The 21,244-nt window shown below is 40.4% G+C and overlaps 1 protein-coding gene across 1 annotated transcript; it reads right to left on the reverse strand.

The window, feature by feature from the left end:
• Positions 1-4,538: 4,538 nt before the first annotated feature.
• On the reverse strand, positions 4,539-20,733 carry laptm5 (lysosomal protein transmembrane 5). Its single transcript, XM_033044972.1, has 8 exons — positions 20,469-20,733; positions 14,964-15,072; positions 14,015-14,091; positions 11,342-11,473; positions 9,175-9,270; positions 7,791-7,889; positions 6,941-6,978; positions 4,539-6,588 (listed from the first exon to the last, which is right to left on the reverse strand). Coding segments are annotated over exons 1-8 (648 nt in total). The 5' UTR covers positions 20,565-20,733; the 3' UTR covers positions 4,539-6,587.
• Positions 20,734-21,244: the final 511 nt, after the last annotated feature.

Raw genomic sequence — 21,244 nt, forward strand, 5'->3', positions numbered from 1 at the left:
AAATGGCTTCTTAAATGGCATGCTTTAAGGTCTGGGGGAGAGTGGTTTAAGTGCAGGTGCCTGAATTTCCTGTGTTTGCAAATGTATAATTGATCAAACGATCTCAGAGCTTCATGTTTCCAACAACTGCACCTTCTATTGCAGAAAATTGATCCGTTGGCTGAATGTAAAGGTGATGGCAGCTTGATAGCAGAGGGTCAAATACAGCACAGAATCTGGCCCTTCAATCCAACGTCCATGCTGACCAAGATGTCCCATCTAAGCTAAGCTTGCGTGCGTTTGACCCATATCTTTATAAAAGGTGGCACAGTGGCGCAGCTGGTAGAGCTGCTTCCTCAATAGTGCCAGAGACCTGGGTTTGATCCTGACCTCAGGTGCTGTCTGTGTGGAGTTGACATTCTCTCTGTGACCGCGTGGCTTTGCTCCGGGTGCCCCTGCTTCCTTTCACATCTCAAAGACATACCTGTTTGGTGGTTAATTGGCCTCTGAAAATTGCCCCTAGTGTGTCTGCGTTGATGAGAAAATGGGATAAGATAGAACTAGTGTGAACGGGTGATCGATGGTCGGCCAAACTGCCTGTTTCCTTGCTGTATTTCTAAAACTAAATAACTAAATCCTTCCTACCCAGGTATCTGTACAAATGTCTTAAACATTTTTTATTGTACTTGCCTCGACTATTTCGAGTAGATTGATCCATATACTCACCGCCTAGTTTGAAAAGGTTACCTGTTAACTTCCTATTAAATCTTTCCCTTCTCACCTAAAACCTGTGCCCTCTAGTTCTTGATTCCCATCCCCTGGAAAAACTGCATTCAACTCATGATTTTATACACAATACAATACAATACAATACAATTCAATTTATTGTCATCCCCTCAGCCTTCTGCGCTGCAATAAAATAACATCGTGAGCCTACCCAACCTCTCCCTCGAGCTCAGACATAAGGTAGACAAGGATACCAGCATGGGGTACAGTTACATTGCAGTGACAGAGTTGCTACATGAGTCATCCTGATATGATAACTGAAAACATTCAGATAAGTACTCTAGAAGCTCCTTCCAGCAGACTCGCTCATCCCATCTCATCTTTGAATTCAGTACAATTCCAGACCACTTCAAGTCCCTGATAGAGTATCATCGTGTGATGTCACAATGCCCAATGTTCACATATGTCCAATCGGAATGGATCCATTTACATATGCCTTTGCAGGAGCACAAGCACTTGGTGAACGTTCCATCGTGTGATGTCACAATGCCCAATGTTCAAAGGCATTGTTGCCATAGAGGGAGTACAGAGACGGTTCACCAGACTGGTTCCTGGGATGTCAGGACTTTCATATGAAGAAAGACTGGATAGACTCGGCTTGTACTCGCTAGATTTTAGAAGATTGAGGGGGGATCTTATAGAAACCGATGTTGGGGAAGTCCAGAACAAGGGGTCACAGTTTAAGGATAAGGAGGAAATCTTCTAGACCGAGATGAGAAAAACATTTTTCACACAGAGAGTGGTGAATCTCTGGAATTCACTGCCACAGAAGGTAGTTGAGGCCTGTTCATTGGCTATATTTAAGAGGGAGTTAGATGTGGCCCTTGTGGCTAAAGGGATCAGGGGGTGTGGAGAGAAGGCAGGTACAGGATACTGAGTTGGATGATCAGCCATGATCATATTGACTGGAGGTGCAGGCTCGAAGGGCCGAATGGCCTACTCCTGCACCTAATTTCTATATTTCTAAGTTTCCCTCTCCTCACCCCTCTCCCTCTCCCACCCATCCCTCTCTCCCCCACCCCCCTTCACTCTCTATCCTATCCCCTTCCCTCTCTCCCCCCGCCTCCTTCCCCTCTGTCCCTCTTCCACCACTCCCCCTACCCCTCCCTCCCCACTCTTCCACTTCTCTCCCTCTCCCTCACCCCACCCCTTTCCCTCCCCCACCCCTCTCCCCCCCCACCCCTTCCCCCTCTGACCCTCCCCACTCTTCCACCTCTCCCCCCTCCCACTATCCCTCCCCACTCTTTCCCCTCTCCCCCCCCTTCACTCTTCCCCCTCCCTCCACTCTTACCCCTCCCTCCTCCTCTCCGTCCCCATCCCTCCCCCCCACATCTCTCCCCTCCCCATCCCTCTCTCCTCCCTCTCTTCCACTTCACTTCTCTCCCCCCTTCCCCCTCCACTCTCCCTCCCCACTCTCCACCCACCCCTCTCCCCTTCCTTCCCTCCTCCCCTCCCTCCCCATCCCCCCCCCCCTCACCCACATCTCTCTCCCCATCCCCCTCTCACACCCCCTACCCCGCTCTCCTTTCCCTCCCAAATCTGGCCCGTTTCCTCCTCCTCCTCTCCCCTCCCTCCCCTCTTATCACCCCCCCTCCCCCCACCTGTGTGTTTGGGGGGTGGTTAATGTGAGTGTGATGCCTCAGCCCACCCCCCCCCCCCCCCCCCCCCCCCCGCAAACGCCGTTGGGGAAACAGACCCAACGGGTCTGCACTTGGTCTAGTTAATATATAAAACTGTGTGTCTGCCGTCCGGCTGCCTTTCTGCCTTTTGATTCGTTCCATCGTGTGATGTCACAATGCCCAATACTCGCAGATGTCCAATCGGAATGGATCCATTTACATGGACGGCTGCCGGCCGCCTTTCTTCCTTTGATTCCCTGCAACTCCGAAACCAGACGCAGAATCACCGACATCTTTTCCATTTCGGTAGAGATTTCACTTTTCTTTCTAAGTATCCGCTCCTGATTACATTTCGTCGTGTTTAAGTACACGCTTTCAATCAAATCCTTCTCCCCCCCCCCCCCCCCCCCCCAATATTTCAAAAATAAACGGGCTTCTCACCCATAGAAGCAGCCCCAGCCCCAGCCCCTGGTGAACGTTCCATCGTGTGATGTCACAATGCCCGATGCTCACAGATGTCCAATCGGAATGGATCCATTTACATATGCCTTTGCAGGAGCACAAGCACTTGGTGAACGTTCCATCGTGTGATGTCACAATGCCCAATGCTCAAAGGCATTGTTGCCATAGAGGGAGTACAGAGAAGGTTCACCAGACTGATTCCTGGGATGTCAGGACTTTCATATGAAGAAAGACTGGATAGACTCGGCTTGTACTCGCCAGATTTTAGAAGATTGAGGGCGGATCTTATAGAAACTTACAAAATTCTTAAGGGGTTGGACAGGCTAGATGCAGGAAGATTGTTCCAGATGTTGGGGAAGTCCAGAACAAGGGGTCACAGTTTAAGGATAAGGGGTAAATCTTTTAGGACCGAGATGAGAAAAAAAAATTTCACACAGAGAGTGGTGAATCTCTGGAATTCACTGGCACAGAAGGTAGCTGAGGCCAGTTCATTGGCTGTATTTAAGAGGGAGTTAGATGTGGCCCTTGTGGCTAAAGGGATCAGGGGGTATGGAGATAAGGCAGGTACAGGATACTGAGTTGGATGATCAGCCATGATCATATTGAATGGTGGTGCAGGCTCGAAGGGCCGAATGGCCTACTCCTGCACTTAATTTCTATGTTTCCCTCTTCTCAGCCCTCTCCCACCCATCCCTCTCTCCCCCACCCCCCTTCCCTCTCTACCACCACCCCCCTTCCCTCTCTACCCCACCCCCTTCCCTCTCCCCCCCGCCCCTCTTCCACCGCTCCCCCTACCCCTCCCTCCCCACTCTTCCACTTCTATTCCCTTACCCCACCCCTCTCCCTCCCCCACCCCTCTCTTCCCCTCCCTTCCCCCACCCCTTCGCCTACCCCTCTGTCCCTCTTCCACCACTCCCCCGTCCCTCTTCCACCACTCCCACTACCCCTCTACCCCTCCCTCCCTCCCCACTCTTCCACTTCTCTCCCCCTTCTCTCCTCCCCTCTCCCTCTCCTCACCCCTCTCCCATCCCTCTCTCCCCCACCCCCCTTCCCTCTCTACCCCACCCCCTTCCCTCTCTCCCCCGCCCCCTTCCCCTCTCTCCCCCACCCCTTCCCCTACCCCTCTTCCATCACTCCCCCTACCCCTCTCCTCCTCCCTCCCCACTCTTCCACTTCTCTCCCCCTTCCCCTCCACTCTCCCTCCCCACTCTTTCCCCTCTCTACCCCCACCCCTCTCCCCCTCCGTCCCTCCCCATCCCCCCTCCCCCACATCTCTCTCACCCCCTACCCCGCTCTCCTTTCCCTCCCAAATCTATCCCGTTTCCTCCTCCTCTCCCCTCCCCTCTTCTCACCCCCCCCCCCCCCCCCCGCAAACGCCGTTGGGGAAACAGACCCAACGGGTCTGCACTTGGTCTAGTACAATATAAAATCGTTTTATTCTCAGTAGCCTAACACAGGAATAATGTAAGATAGACACAAAATGCTGGAATAACTCAGTTGGTCAGACAGCATCTCTGGAGAAAAGGAATAGATGATGTTTCGGGTCGAGACCCTTCTTCAGACTGAGAGTCCCTCAGTCTGAAGAAGAGTCTCGACCTGAAACGTCACCTATTCCTTTTCTACAGTGATGCTGCCTGTCCCGCTGAGTTACTCCAGCATTTTGTGTTTATCTTCAGTTTAAACTGTATCTGCAGTTCCTTTCTAAACAGGAATAATATAAATGTGCAGATTGTGCATTTTGTACATACAGCGTTTTCATCAACTACAAGCTTCCAACATTACGGATTTTTGCACAACTCAAAACAATTTGTATTGCTTGTATAATTTATTTAAGTAAGCTCATTGTACAGAAGAACCAGCTAAAACAAATGATTTGTTACTGATTGCACTAAATGCGAGGACAACTGCAATTGCCACAGTTCAGCCATAACATATAGTACCACAGATTTCAAAATGATATAGAAAGCTACAAATATACCAAGAAAGATTATATTCTATTTGTACAATTTTACAGTCAAATTTAAAAGGGCACATTTACATCTTGCCACTTCAATGCTCCCCTATCTTTTCTCAAGTTGTGCATTTTGAACAATTAAAAAATAATAATCAAGCCAATGTTCCTTTTAAATGGTCCATTCCACTGATAAACAGGGAACTTTACTTAAAGCACATATTATAGAAAGAGAAAATTATGGGTAATAAATAGAAAATAATTAAATACTTAAGCTATGGATTCCAAGTTTTAAAACTAAATTTACAGTCAGAAAATTGTGATAAGTATTGAAAGCATGTGAAGCTTTCGTAAATAGTGGCAAAAATCAAATATGTTTGAAGATGTTATTTAAGCTCAAATTATAACTAATTAGCAGAAAGACATCTAGATGCCTTTCTCAGGTGGTCATCATGGATCAAATATTCGGTAGCCAATTGTGATTTCAAACATGAGCAACTTTGTTATTTTGAATAAAGGATTACAATATTTAAGTTCTGCTTTTTCCCTCAACTAGCCGATTGAAATCTGCTTACTAAGTCCCGCAAACAGGGAGCTCGCTTGACAAATGCGTTCTGTTGTGTTGTCGCTCAATTGGTGGACTTATTGAGACTGGACAAAAATCCACTGAAGCTTCAAACTTCTACAATCAAACTCTGATACATGCAAACATGCCACCCTTTCTGTCTGAGTAACATTGTGACAGTACTGGAGGCAGATAAAGCAGCTTGTGCTATAAATTATGATTCAGGTGCTTCTCCAGTATTCCACAAATTGCATATTAGTCCATGAGAAAATGATTGTTTAAAAATCTTAATAGTTGTTGAATTAGGCTGTAATTATTTTTTTAGTCAACTGCAACATTCCAAACTGCTAGGAAATCATTCCTGAGTTGTGGCCATCATCTGATGACTATCAGATGTATATTTTGGTGTCAGTAGGTATGGTAAATAAAAAGTAGTAGATAAAGAAAAACATAATGGGAAATGGATCTTTCTCAGCTCAAACGGAACCACTATAGGAGAAAAAAACCATTGCATTAGTACCGGAAGAGGGAGAAAATTTGAAATGTGTGGTTATTATCCGCTTATAATTCATTCCTGATGACCTGTTGATTCCTTTTCTAAAAGGAGTTGTTCTCTGCAGTCTGGAATTCATGGGATATAGCTCACTGAATCTGCTGATTATTCCCAGCGTTTTGCATTTTATTTCAGAATTTGCCGGCTGCTGTTTAGTTTGATGGGCATGGTCTTAAACTATCTGGAAAACACCTGCGGCACCCAGGAATGGATGTTCATGGCCCAGGACTGAAAGTGTGACTAGTCGGCTTTAACTTTTACCATTAAATGTGCCACTTTACAGACACACGTATGGTTTCTAATAGCTGTCAATATCAGAATTAGGTGTTTAGCAAGTACAATGGACATTAACCATAAGCATTCAAAATGTCCTCACTTGTGTAGGTTTTGAGATTATAATGTACAACACAAAATTCTCAACGATCACATGTAACAATTATAAAACCCATTATACCCAAATAAAAAACTGTTTGAAGTTCAGGATTTTACCCAGTGTAATACTGCACGCTAACATTTTTCACAGGTACCGAACATACACATGTTCATGTCAGGCAACTGTTAAATACATTGTTGTGTCGGAAGATGGAGACTTCATCATTGGCAATTCTTCTAGTGTTTTGTTTACAACCTCCTCATTTAATGGCAACTTGATAATATATGCTGGAGGCCGGGTCTGAATGAGAAATACATTTCATTACACACTGATAATAGTGAATAAAATAAATGAGAAAATGCATCAACTAAGGCAAATGCACAAAATAACAGACTTTTCCAAAAGGTTCATATAGTCAACATATCAAAACAAATGATGATAGAATTTGTAAGCATGATTATGGATTGGTTTAACTGAACCATGAAGCAAATGCATTTCAAATGACACAAAGAAAACAGTTGGACAGAATACATCAAATCTGTTAATATGCTACAATTGTATATCTACCCCCAAATTGTTTACAACAACTCGTTTTTTTATTTCTAAGGATGATTTGCATAATTTATAACTGCCTAAACTAAACTATACTCACTATTGAGTTTTCGGTTTAGGTGTTGGTGTAACTCCTTCCTATTTGAAAAACACAGAAACAAGAAAAAAAACAATTTATATATTTAAGACTGAAACTATATACTTGACCAAGGAAAGTCAATTCCGATGTCCAACAAATACAGATTAACCTCTAAATGAACAGGCATTAGTTATCTTCATATGTTCCCAAGAAATTCCAACATCTTTTAGCAAATGAAATCAGTATCATGCTACAGACTTGTAATAAAGTTCAAGTACAATATAATTGAAAATCTGTTAACACAATATGTGAGTGAGCCATGTAATCAACACAGTTCCCATCTGATTTAGTATGTGTTGGGTCGCCTAAACTTAGCGGGGCTACATGTCTTTAAAGGGCTGTGGGAAGGAGTAAGGTGAAGAGACGCTGTGGACACATGCTTTGTCGCAACTTGAAATTGCACAAACATTCAATCTAACTACAACGATCCTGATACTTGAGTAACACATTGCACCAGGACAGATCAGTCAGTTGTGATGGTATCTGATCTACCTCACTGTTTTAGTTTCCAAGGGGAAGATTTGAGAGAATAATGACCCATTGGAAATGTACACATAATTAGTATAAACTCCACCAGTGTAACCATGTGTATTACCAGAAATTCTTACCAATTTCATAATATCCATCAGTATAACATTACAATCAGCAGAAGTTCAGAGATAACGTGTCCACATGGTTCATGGGCAAAATCTCCATATACTTGGCTTCTAATATAAACAGTTAAAATCTCTGGTTTGACCATAGCCAAAGGAAGGAAGGCAGCATATTTAATATACATCTATTTCCTGCTCATTGATCAAGTGAAACCAACCCGAGAACGAAGATCAAGGAGCGTGTCCACCAAGCTGCTCTCGTGTTCCAAATCCTTAATAAACTTGTAGCATTTGCACACAGCACGGATGAAGTAGCACTAGAGTCAAAATCAGAAGACGATTTGGGTCACAATACTTACATCAGCAATGTTTGTACACATTCATGGATATCAAATAGGATTCACGCTATGATGTAAAAAATAGTTTTATCATTTTAATTGAAATTGCCTGGCAGTAAATAAAAATACAAGGTTTGGGAGGCAGCAACATATTAAATTCCTTTTAAGTTGTCACTGGTTAGTTTACACTGAACTTTGTAGAGGCAAAAAAAACAATAAGTACAATTCAATTAACTTGTGTAGTTTGTGTAGTAACATTTAATGTTACCTTACGTTTTATGTCTCCTCCCATTTACTGTTCTTCTTAGATATTGTGAATATAGAGCAAATTATAGATTGAGGAAAGAATTAATTCCAAAACTATATGTATTTCTTAGCGGAAGCTATAACATGCCAATTAGCCTTCATGCTTTTACTTGATTTACTGCAGTAATCAAGATACCAACAATTAAAGTACAATTATCACTGCATAGAATTATTGGAATGTCAATCTGAACTAGAATTTACAAATCAGTGGAGGAACTATTTTAGCTTCCAACTATGACCAAAGCAAATACTTGAGTAAAGGAAAGGGGGAAGAACTGTCAAGGTCTTTAGTCAGGAGGCACCTTCCTGATTGTAGAAGTACAAACTTCTATTAAGCAAGAATAAGTATTAAACAAGCACCAGAGTTCCACTTTAAAAGCAATGGGTGCATTACTAAATGTACCACAGTGGGGCAGCACAGTGGGGCAGCTGCTGGATGGAGCTGCTTTAGTGATGCAGGTTCAAACCTTACCTCTGCTGTTGTGGGCAAAGCAGTAGAATCTCGAGATGGGTTGATGGCAACGTAGGCAGAATAGGTTACAGGGAAAATTAGTGAGGGAATGTGTTTGCTCTGCAAGCTGGCACAAACCCGATCGGACAAACTGGCCTCCTTCAATATTGTGTGGAATTATCAAAACATTTGAAGTATCAAAATACTTCAGTACATCAAGCAGAAAAAATATTAACTCCAAAGAGAGGCAGAAAGGACCTGGTGTACAAGTATTCCAACAACCATTAATTTGACATTGCAATTCAAATTTAGACCAAAGATTTCACTTAAGATCTTCAGCATTGAAGAAGAGCAGTCAGTCGTTCCACTATATCTTGATGCACGTATTATGCAGTGAGTTATCAAAACAACATGCTGATTGTCCCTAAAACATGTGTTAACATTATCACTGTTATATTTTATGACACCAACATAAATTTGATATTCAGCAAGATTTGGATTTCTTACCTTTAAAAGCATAACTGATATGAACATAAGTGAAAACATAATCATTGCTCTTCTGCTGCCTGGGCCAGAAACAGCTTCCTTTTCTGGGAAATAAAACTTAGCACGAAAAATATGATTTACTTAAAAATACAACCCATACATACATACATACATAGCACAAGTTCTACATGCCAACCCTCCTTTGAATGTTAAAAAAGTAAGTTTGGTGAAGTTACTAATTATAAGCAGTGAAAATCAAATCAAACCCAGACGAATGGGATGAATATCCCGTCTGTACACCAGCTATAAAGAATCCATGTGATCAAATAAACACGTGGGATACTTCCAAGTGAAAAAAAACACTTTAATTCCACCTGGGCAACCAAGCTGTACAAGTGCAGAAAAATAGTGGTAAGCATCTCTTCAAAAAGTTAGTAAATTAACAAATATATCAGCATGTCAAGAAATGTCTTGAGATTAGAATCTCTGGATTGCAATACGTCGCAATGACAACAACATGACCAATCCTAAAATCTAGAAACAAAGACCTGCAGATGCTGGATAGTTTAAGTGCTGGAGTAACTCATGGGGCTCTGGAGAAAAATGATGGGTGACATTTCGGTTCTGAAGAAAGGTCCCGACCCAAAAGTCACCTATTCCTTTTCTTCAGAGATGCTGTCTGACCCGTTGAGTTACTCCCGCACGTTTGTCTGCCCAAAATCTAGAAGGTGAGAATACATATTGATCAGGAAATCTAAATAAAATTAGCATTTATGTGGCATTTTTTCAGGTAGGAAAACATTCCAATAACTTGCATGAGAGTGAAGGTTGTACAAATGAAAATTAACATTAGCATCAAAAATGGATTAGCAGGAACAAATAAAAGCAGGAATGTTTTAAGGAACATATCACAGAGTGAGGTGGGGAACAGACAGATTTAGGGAGGGGGATTTCACTGTGTAGGTCACAGATGACTGAAGGCACCACCGATGAGGATGAGAAAATCCCCCACAAATGGCCAAGTTAGAAGACTGCATGAAATTATTAAAATTCAAGATGTGATCTGAAGGAAAGATACTAAATCTGTGCAGATAGATAGGTGAGGAAGACCTAATGTGGATTAGGATATGAATGATGCGCGTTTATTTCTGGACTGGAGGGATTAAGAGCAGATGAGAGTTTTAGCAATAGGTCACTTCAGGTGCAATAGAGCTGAGTGTTGCTACATACATGGAAATAGACATTATGTGATGAGGATAATGTGACAGGAACTTAATTCAAGACCAAATTGGTCAAGCTGTCTGGGTCACCTTGTGACAGTGGACTGAGAGCAGTCAGATTCTCTCTAGAGGAATGATTATGGTTCCACACGGGAAAAGTTCATCTGATTCTGTTTTCTTGTTTAAATAAAGGAACTTACTACTTAACTGCACTTTAGTTGAAGTAATTTGTAAAGTTGCCTGTTAACTCTTCAGTTTAGTTTCACTTCCATGAGAAGTTTGTTAATGATGCTGGACAGGTCATGTTGTTGGCCTACCCCATACCAGACATCCAAAAAAAATAGTACTAGTCCCAGTTCTGCCACCTGAACACCAGGAAGGCTGAACAAAAGGCAGGAGCGCTGAATGATGGGGAAGGAGATGATATTGGAGATTGAAGAGTGGCACCTGGATGTGTCATCTTCAGATGGAAGGAAGCATGCAAGATATAGTTGGTGGCAGCCAAGGGTAGATTCTAGGGATTTGTGATATTGCTGGTGGTTTAAGAGGAGACCCTGCCAAATATTTTTCTATCATGACTTAGAACTAGAAGACAACATTACCACTCAATTGAATGACAAGGATGTTTTGTAGGATGTTGAAACAGTCAATTGTGCTGGAAGCTATAAAAATGGATGTGAAATGATGTGAATGTGCACTAGAAGGATACTACTTGTAAGTTTAAGCACTGAAGTAAGCTGGAAACATAAATAGCAGGGAACATGCCAGGAACAACTGACATGATGGGATGCAAGGACAGGGAAAATGGTGTGTTATTTTACAAGAGTGTGATAACAAAATATTTCTGGGGAATAATACCCAAGGCATGGGAACACCATTTACAGCAATTTAATAAACACAAGCTGGAGAGGAACAAAAGAGCAATCATTTTCAATTCCAAGTCGAAAGCAAGCAAGTTAGGTACTTACCACGTTTTTAACATAATACTTGACATGTACGCGTTCTGGTAACTCAACGTAGATGCCAACTACTTCTATGCAATAGATGATGAAGTCCACTACCAGGTAAATTATAAATGGAATCAGAAAATACGGATAGTACTAGATCAGAAAATAAACATGGAAAAATAAATCAGTAGCAGTATTAAGTTCCCCATGTCAATGGGGTTGGTTAAACTGGACAACTATGAAATAATTACTTATGCAAAATATGTTATTTATGCTTCAATTGCCAGAAGAATTCATCCAAAATTTACCAAATCAGTGCAAGATATCAAAGCATTTCACGTGGATGTCCCATAAGTAAAAAATAAGTTTTACACTGGAGATATTTCCTACCCACAAACCAGCCACATTCAAATCACCATGAGGAGTATCTATTAATTGTAGACGCTGGCACACCTTATTGAATTTTTTTTTTAAAAAGATAACATTTTAAGATAGGGTCTGGTTAGCATAATTTAAAAAGTTTTCAAACGTTAATTAAAAGTTTATTATTTGCTATATCTGTTTATAATTAGTCTATCAGAAGGCAGGCTCAATTCTTTTTTTATTTCCTTCTTTTTAAAAAAATTAGAAGTACAGTACATTACAATAGTACAAGCCAAATATATCTTATTACATTATCTTATTACATTACATTATCAAATATATCTTATTACATTTATTGTACCAATTCATTTTTTAAGCTTTAAAGAGAGAGAGAGAGCAATGAAGACAAAGGCCGAATCAGCAAATTTAATATCATACTTGTATAACATCATTCTAAATATAGAAATACCATCAACCGACGGTATTAGAAGAGACTGGGAACAAGAACTAGCTATAAAATTTTCAAAAGAGAGGTGGGATAAACATGTACTATATGTGCATAAATGCTCGATCAATGTAAGACACACTCCAATCAATTTAAAATCTTACAGAGATTATACTATTCAAAAACAAAAATAAGTAAACTTTTTCCTAACGTCTCACCTATTTGTGATAAATGCCCATCTCAAAAAGGTACTATAACGCACTCATTTGTTTTTTGTATAAAAATTCAAAGATTTTGGACAGAAATTTTTGAAATCTTCACAAAATTATTTAAAATAAAATTGATACCAAAAGCAGAATGGATTATCTTTGGAACAATGGAAGGTAGCCCTGAACTAAATGTGTTTCAAAAAAGGCAGGCTCAATTCTAACACCATGGATATAGTTTGGATCAATTTACCCCCTTTTGCCTCTTGCTTCTTTTCACAACCTGAAAATAAGTTTTGCCATAGGACAGCTATAAGATGATTGGCTGACATTTGACTCCTTTGGTAGGCAGATACAGGCCCAAGGAATTCTGTGGGGTGATAAAGTATGCCAAGGAGCATAGCTCAATATTGAATCCAAGTGCTTTGTCTCTATCGCAACAATCACCATACCCATTGAATGCCAGTTAATTAAATGGTGATTATTCCAATTAATGTGTAGGAAAGAACTGCATATGCTGGTTTAAATCGAAGGTAGACACAAAATGCTGGAGTAACTCAGCGGGACAGGCAGCATCTCTTGAGAGAAGGAATGGGAAACTGAAGAAGGGTGTCGACCCGAAACGTCACCCATTCCGTCTCTTCTGAGATGCTGCTTGTTCCGCTGAGTTACATCAGCATCTAGTGTCTACCTTATTCCAATTAATTTTTCCTTTATAAAGGAAATATCCCAATAAAGAAAAAAAATATTCAGCAACTAAGTTACAGAGAAAGGTTGAATAAGTTATGTCTTTATTCTTTGGAGCGCAGAGGGTTAAGGGGGGGGACTTGATAGAGGTCTTCAAAATGATGAGAGGGATAGACAGAGTTGATGTGGATAAGCTTTTCCCATTGAGAGTAGGGAAGATTCAAACAAGAGGACATGACTTCAGAATTAAGGGACAGAAGTTTAGGGGTAACATGAGGGGGAACTTCTTTACTCAGAGAGTGGTAGCTGTGTGGAATGAGCTTCCAGTGGAGGTGGTGGAGGCAGGTTCGATTTTATCATTTAAAAATAAATTGGATAGGTATATGGATGAGAAAGGAATGGAGGGTTATGGTCTGAGTGCAGGTAGATGGGACTAGGGGAAAATAAGTGTTCGGCACGGACTTGTAGGGCCGAGATGGCCTGTTTCCGTGCTGTAATTGTTATATGGTTATATGCTTACACAAGTCTTTCATGTTCTCATGACATCCCAAAACTAACCAAATTGTTCTGAAGTGCAATCACTCCTGTAACATAGGAAATACAGTGCCCTCCATAATGTTTGGGACAAAGACCCATTATTTATTTATTTGTCTCTGTACTCCACAATTTGAGATTTATAATAGAAAGAAATCACATGTGGTTAAAGTGCACACTGTCAGATTTTAATAAAGGCCATTTTTACACATTTTGGTTTCACCATGTAGAAATTACAGCAGTGGTTATATATAGTTGAGTACAGTCATGAACCTGTACATGTGGAGATGTTCCTACTAGTGCATAGCATCCTCATACTGGCAGTCTTACCAGTTTTACAAGTTTGCTCTAATACCATTTTTATTGTGTATAAAAAGGAATGCGGCTTTGCACAATTTAAACAGATGCTTGCTTCAGATATATACTTGCTAAATTACCATACACCTGGCAGCTTCTTACCTTAATAATTCCATAAACTGCCAAGCCACTGACAGCAGTCAGGAAAATGACAAAAATAAGAGATGTAAAAGTGTCCACTGAAAGACATAGTACATTTTTAACATTAATAGGAAATGTCTGTGAATAATGTCAGTATACTGTTACAATTAATCATCAAATCAAATAGAACATTGCCTTAGGATTGATAAGCACTGTACATAGATTTTACTTAGAGTCCATAGAATTGCATTTTAATTGAATTAGTTAACATAATAGAATAATTAGCCAACATTTTAATAATTCCAATTCAACTGAAATTGGATGTGAAGAAAACTACTGTGCATATATATAGCACCTATTGCAAGCTCAATGTGGTCTTAAATGCTTTGCAGCTAATGAAGTGCATTAATCCTTTGATAGCAATCTTTTAGGAATGTTAAATTAGGGGCAAATATTGTTCTCTACACTGAATATGTGCTATTCATTAAAATAGTGGTAGAGGACTTTTTGCAGCACTTGAGGGGACAGATGAGATTTCAGTGCAAGATGCCATTCCAAAGCCATCTGATAGCTCTGACAGCAAAGCACTCTCTTAGTACTACACTGGAATGGCAGCCTGGATGTGTGCACTGATCGACAAACCTATAACTTTGAGACAGTCAAAAACATTCAAATTCTCAGGCTATTTTCTTGTGCAGCCATGAGCTTTTTTTGAACGTGCTTATCAAGGCCAAAAAATATAATAAATAATAACAATTGCTCATCATGGGAGATGTGAGCGGAATAAGCATTCAGGATAAATAGGTTAATAAACCTTCATTTGATTTAATAACAGCTGCAAGTTGTTTTCTTTTTTTTCACCAAATGATCTACAAATTTAGAATAAATAGATTGTTGTGAATAACATTGAAGATTTTCTCATCTAAACTGCATTAAAAATCGGGAAAAAACATTCAAAGTATTCACCTACCTCCCTGAAAAAAGCCTTCAAAATGAATACCGACCACAGAAACATCTACTTTTGAATCTGGCCTGAATAATCTCACCAGTTCAAATCCAGCCATTACAGTCCAGATAACCTATCAGAATACAAATTATTTAGCTATTATCTAATGGGTACATCAACCGCCGTCAATCAATGTTCAATAAGAGTGGTCATTCAATAACATATTTTTTTTCTTTAAACCTCCACAAAGAGCGGAGAGGAACTTCTGCAAGGAGTTATCAAACATCTACTCAAATAAAAGATGAGAAGATGAATTTTCAGTTGTCTTACAAAGAGAAGATATTCTTTCCGACTGCTGTAAACACACAAGGCATGAATATTTTTCAATGTAGTAGAAAAATCCATCAAGTAAAACTGCAATATTTTATTTTGCATGCATGCTTCTTGGATTCATCATATGACAAAAAGGTAATAAAATATGGATCAAAGTCTAAGTTGTTAACATCTCATGTTATTCAAATTGCAGATGTATTTATGATATGCAAGACATGAGCAGTGTATTTCGCTGATCACAAGATCACAGAGAGAACAAGTTAATAATAGACATATTTAATATTATTTGAGTGACAGTATCAGACCAGGACACAGCAGAACTAATCTTTGTTTGTCCATTGCACAAAATGGTCTTTTATATCTGCTTGAGATAATAAACATACATTAAAGCAAGTCAAATACAAGTCAAGTTAATAATGCAACCTTGGATGTTATACTTAGGGTAAATCCTCTCAAATTTGAAAGGCAAACAAGCAAGCTCTAAGAGGATACGAAATAGACCCACATGAACATTTAAATGTAATCAGCACTTCTTTCAGGATTCATCAATGTATTTTTCTCTCAAGTACATGCCAAGGTCCCATTTAAAGATCAGTAGGAATTTTAAAACAGTGGTCAATAGTTAGTGAGCGCGCCCATAAAGCTGCTGCAATTACATTATATACGTGCTCTCCAACCTTATCATTCTAAAACCTAACTGGATTGTATTCAGTCCCTTTAACATTTTTAAAAGCTTCAATTGCATGTATTTGTTTTCAGTCTATACTCTTATTAGGTAATACTCCAATGATTAGGACCATATTAAATGATTGAAGTTATTCCCCTGTGTATCATCTCCATAGCATTATTCACCTTCACCATGTGAAAGGAACGAAACAGATGGCATTCCAAAGATAGCCTCTGTTGCTAAGTGTTGGAGTAACTCAGTGGGTTACGCAGCACCTTTGGAGAAAAAAGGATAGGTGACGTTTCAGGTCGGGACCCTTCTTCAGACTGAAAGGGAAGGGTTAGGAGAGTTGGAGGGGTTGAGCTACAGGTGAGAATAGATCAGGCCCAATCTGGGCCAGCAACAAATGACCTCAGGCAGGCAGTGTGGTGCCCTGGTAGGCCAATTGTTGGCGAGGAGAGGCGTGAAGAGGGATACAATGTGGTGAATTGTGGAACTGGTTAAATGACTAGGGTGGAGGAAGGGGTCAAGGGGGGAGGGGAGTGCATTCCGATTGCAAAAACACTAATGCACTAAAGCATTAAACAGTCCACATATATGCCTTAAGTTGTGCTTGTTTAGTCATGGTCATAAAACCTAAAATTGTATTTCCTTTTTCAGCTGATGGATAAAGTTCTCTTTTAAATACTCCTTTCTGCACCAGGTAACTTTGAATGTTACACACAAGCTTGGGAGTTTCTCAGCCATGTGAAACTGAACTTGGACACAATGAAAAGACAGGGGTCATTACCCAATAGCTCTAAATTGGTCAGCACCTTGTTTTCATCCAAATTACCACCATCTAAGAATTTAGGAGGCGTTTTCTTCTCAAAAATAATATATACAGAAAAACTATATACAGGGAGGCGGTGGAAGATTTACAATCCAAGTACATATCTGAATGCTGAAAATGTTCAGCAGGACATTCAGCAGTATCAGTTGACAAACAAATGTACTGATTTCAGTCAGTGACTTTTCAACTTCCCCAATCTTAAAACTAAATAATAATTAATGACCCCATGGAATTCAGCAGATAATTGAAACCATTAGATTTGTAACTATTTGGATTAATCCATCTCCTAATTATGTAAGTCAGTAAAACTGAAATGACGTAATCATTCCTCTGAAAATGGATCTATGGTCATTGAGAATTAGAAATTTATCTCAAATCAGCTATTTTGTTGGTGTCCTTCCTTCTATTATGACCAGAAGGGGGAATGTTTTCTGAAGATTATGTAATATTGATTTTTTAAATAATTCTTCAGCCTATTAAGTAGTCCATGCCAGGATGCAACAGGACCTGTTAAAAGGCTGATAAACGGCAAGTAACATTCACTCTTCAAGTACAAGGCAATGAGAATCTCAGAGCCTGATCTCTCTTTATGGGATCTCCCACCATGGGATATCACTATTAGTGTGAAACTTAAAAATGGGACAAACCATAAATGTAACTGCTGCAACAGCAGGTCAAAGATTGGGTATTCTGCGCACGATATCAAAATCTTCAACACAATGGTTAAATTACTGGACTAACAGTCAACTCCAAATAATTGATTCAGTAACACGATGGCAGCTGAGGAATTTATATTCAGTTAAATACAAACAGATTTAAACAAAACTAATCTCAGAGCCAGTATCGACCTATGAGAAAGCCAAAAACACAACTGGCTCACCAATGTCCTTCAGGGAAGAAAAAGTGCAATGCCAGACTCATTAACGTACTTGATTCATAACTGCCTCCTCAGCAATAAGAAGTTGTCAATAAATGCTGGCAATAAATGATGTCCACGACCCATGGTTGAAATAATAAAACAAATTAATAAAAAGTTGTACAGCAAAATATTCTTCACTTGGCCAGATGAACACCTAAGCAGCTTGATATCATTCAAAACAGCAGCTCACATAGCAGTCTATCTAGTAGCCTGAACATTCAATAGACAATAGGTGCAGGATAAGGCCATTATGAGCCAGCACCGCCATTCAATGTGATCATGGCTGATCATCCCCAATCAGTACCCCGTTCCTGCCTTCTCCCCATATCCCCTGACTCTGCTATCTTTAAGAGCCCTATCTAGCTCTCTCTTGAAAGTTTCCAGAGAACCGGCCTCCACCGCCCTCTGAAGCAGAGAATTCCACAGACTCACAACTCTCTGTGAGAAAAAGTGTTTCCTCGTCTCCGATCTAAATGACTTACCCCTTATTCCCTCTTTTCCAATGCTTCATGAGACTATAGGATGTACTATCTACCAAATACTCTTCAGAAATCTTCCACGGCTCCTTTGTCAGCACTTTCCAAACAGCAACCTGTACCACTTAGAAGGACAAGATCAGAAGGCATTTGGGAACACTATCATCTGCAAGCCCATCTCCAAGTCATACACCACTCAACCTTTGGTAATATATTTTCATCCCTTTATTATTGGTTATAATTCTCACATGTATTTGTACCTTCACTGGTAATCAGCATCTCTAATTAGCAAATTTGATTGATCATAGACATTCCATAGCCTTAGAATTATCCGATCAAAGTGTCAAGGCAGCATCACACAATCAATGATCAGATGCAATGAAGACCATAACAGCCACTCACACATTGCGGGAAAGAATAAAGCAGAGTAAACCAGTATGATTCATGAGACCCATATACACTTAATATCAAATGTAAATTCATATGCGGTATAAAATTCTCTTATATCAGAGTTTTGAACATCAAACTGAGGCTATATGACTATGTATTATCCCATTTATTTAAAGTGTAAAGAATTCACGAAATCAAGGGATATGGGGAGAAAGCAGGAACGGGATACTGAATCAGGATGATCAGCCTTGATCACAATGAATGGAGGTGCAGGCTCAAAGGGCATAATGGCCTACTCCTGTACCTATTGACTATGTTTCTATGCAATTTTATTGTTAATTGGGGTATGTTTTAGATATATCCAGGCATCTTAAACAGTTAATCAATTATGTGAATCACAAAACTCATATGCAATGGTTTCAAGAAGTCAGCATTGTTCTAGGATTACAGGATGATGCTGGAATAATAAGCAGTTTTTGGTAGATAAGTATAGTCTTCAATTGGGCTTATGTGCAAGTCTGGTACACCATCTGTATCTTCTGTACTGTAAATTGATAACAGCCAGTTGGTTTTAAGAGAGCCTAGGCATTGAAATGGAGGGTAATATACAGCTGAGAAGTTTGGTAGGTATAGAAATGTCAGAATTAATGCAGACTGCAGGCTGGACAATTTGGATTTATAAAATGCTTTGAAAATAAATATAAAGTGCTGGAGTAACTCAGCGAGTCAGTTAACATTTCTGGAGAACAAGGCTGGGTGACGTTTCAGGTCGGGACCCTTTTACCCGAAGTGTACTGGGCAGATACATAACCAAGGTTGGGAATATGAACATTGGTTGAGAGCGATACCAAATATGATGGTCATATGCCTAGCTAAGGATAAGTAAACCCAAGAGATGACAAGACCAAGTGCATCCCAAGAGTTTAACTGGTAACCCATGAGATTGAAAGACCAAATGCATCACAAAAGTTCGCCTCATTTTCACCCTACAAACAGTTTACAATGGCTTGTTTCCTTTATCATCGTTACTTTTTTCCATATCTTTCATTCATTGATCTTTATCTCTCCACATCATCGTCTATATCTTGTTTCCCTTATCCCTAACCAGTCTGAAGAAGGATCTCGACCCCAAACATCTCCCATTCCTTCTCTCCAGAGATGCTGCCTGTCCCACTGAGTTACTCCAGCATTTTGTGTCTATCTTTGGTTTAAACCAGCATCTGCAGTTCCTTCCTACACAAAGGTTCGCCTATCTAGTACACCCCATAAGATCGAAAGACCAAAATACATCCCAAAAGATCGATGAGAAATTGGGCCAAGGATGAGTGCTTAAATGATTGATGCTAAACCAAAAGAAATAAATTGTGGTTAAAAACAAAACCTTACCCATTCCTTCCCCCCATCCCGCAATATAAGAAAGCAACATGGGTTAATGTTTTAAAATAAATATGCCATTATTGAAAAAAACGTAAAACGTTAAACTTAAAGGTATTTCTAAACAGAAAGGTTTTAATTTTGAAGGCCAGGTTCCATCACTAACGGCCGGGGGGGGGGGGGGGGGGGGGAGGGAGGAGCTCGCGCCCGCCGACCGTTATCGTCCGTCCGCCCGCCAGCGGCGGCAAGAGGAGGCCTCAAATGCAGCAGCCGGCCCTCCCCCAAAACATCAAAACAGACGCATCTCCTCACTGCAAGTGTTCATTTCCTTTACTGCTAATCGCTTAACTTTTAAAGAAAATGCGCCGTTGCTTAATTTTTATCAATAATTTTCGGTGGCGCCTCAAGCCACCGCCTCATGACCTGCCCTCTGTAGCCCCAGGTGGGGGATTCTCCTCACACACACACATGTTCGTCGGTTCATTATTTTGTGCCATCATTTTGCTTGCTAATTCGTTTTCAAATTTGCCGCACTAACCGTGTAAGTAGCGGTCAGGATGATGCAGCCTGTTCGGAAGTGGCAGCAGAGGCACCTGTTACTGCCCTGGTAAAAGTTGGAGAAGAATCGCGCCATCTTCCCCGCTGACAGTGTTGGCCAAAGATACTAGAGGAGCTCCTCTAGTATCTTTGGTGTTGGCTCCCTGTCTCTGTAAACATGGACCAGTGTCTGTGTGTGTGTTGTGATGCGGGGGACAGGTCGCTCAGGCTGGTTGTTGTCCGTTAAACGGCGCCCGATGGAACTTATAGCGTCGCCACTTCCTGCTTCCAACGCATGACACAACAAACAAAAGATCCAAACTTTAATTCAAAGCCTTCTCCCCCTTTCCCCATATAACTCCCTGTGAAGCAAAGATACTAGAGGAGCTGTGAAGTGTGAATCAGCACTTGTATATTCATTTTATCTTTTGTTGATAAGTTATTGTTTGGTATCTTGTCAATTTATACTTTGATATATAACACCATCTGTTTCTGGTGACGATAAAGTTTCCAATGTTTAAGAAAGAACTGCAGATGCTGGAAAAATCGAAGGTAGACAAAAAAAAGCTGGATAAACTCAGCGGGTGAGGCAGCATCTATGGTCCTTCGCTTCATAGATGCTGCCACACCTGCTGGGTTTCTCCAGCTTTTTTGTCTACATAAGGTTTCCAATGTTATGTTTACAATTATTGGTATGCTTAATGATGGGTTGCGATACATTCTTATTAAAATATTTGATAAGAAACACCAACTCCACCCCCCACCCCTCCATATTGT

The sequence above is a fragment of the Amblyraja radiata genome, chromosome 27, assembly GCF_010909765.2.
Source record: "Amblyraja radiata isolate CabotCenter1 chromosome 27, sAmbRad1.1.pri, whole genome shotgun sequence".
Lineage (NCBI taxonomy): Eukaryota > Metazoa > Chordata > Chondrichthyes > Rajiformes > Rajidae > Amblyraja > Amblyraja radiata.

Coding starts and splice junctions, on each gene's coding strand:
- laptm5 (XM_033044972.1), bottom strand. CDS start 20,564: ATGGCGCGATTCTTCTCCAACTTTTACCAGGGCAGTAACAGGTGCCTC. Junction 14,092..14,963: donor TGAAGGCTTTTTTCAGGGAG/GTAGGTGAATAC, acceptor TATGTCTTTCAG/TGGACACTTTTACATCTCTT. Junction 7,890..9,174: donor TATCAGTTATGCTTTTAAAG/GTAAGAAATCCA, acceptor TTTTGACTCTAG/TGCTACTTCATCCGTGCTGT.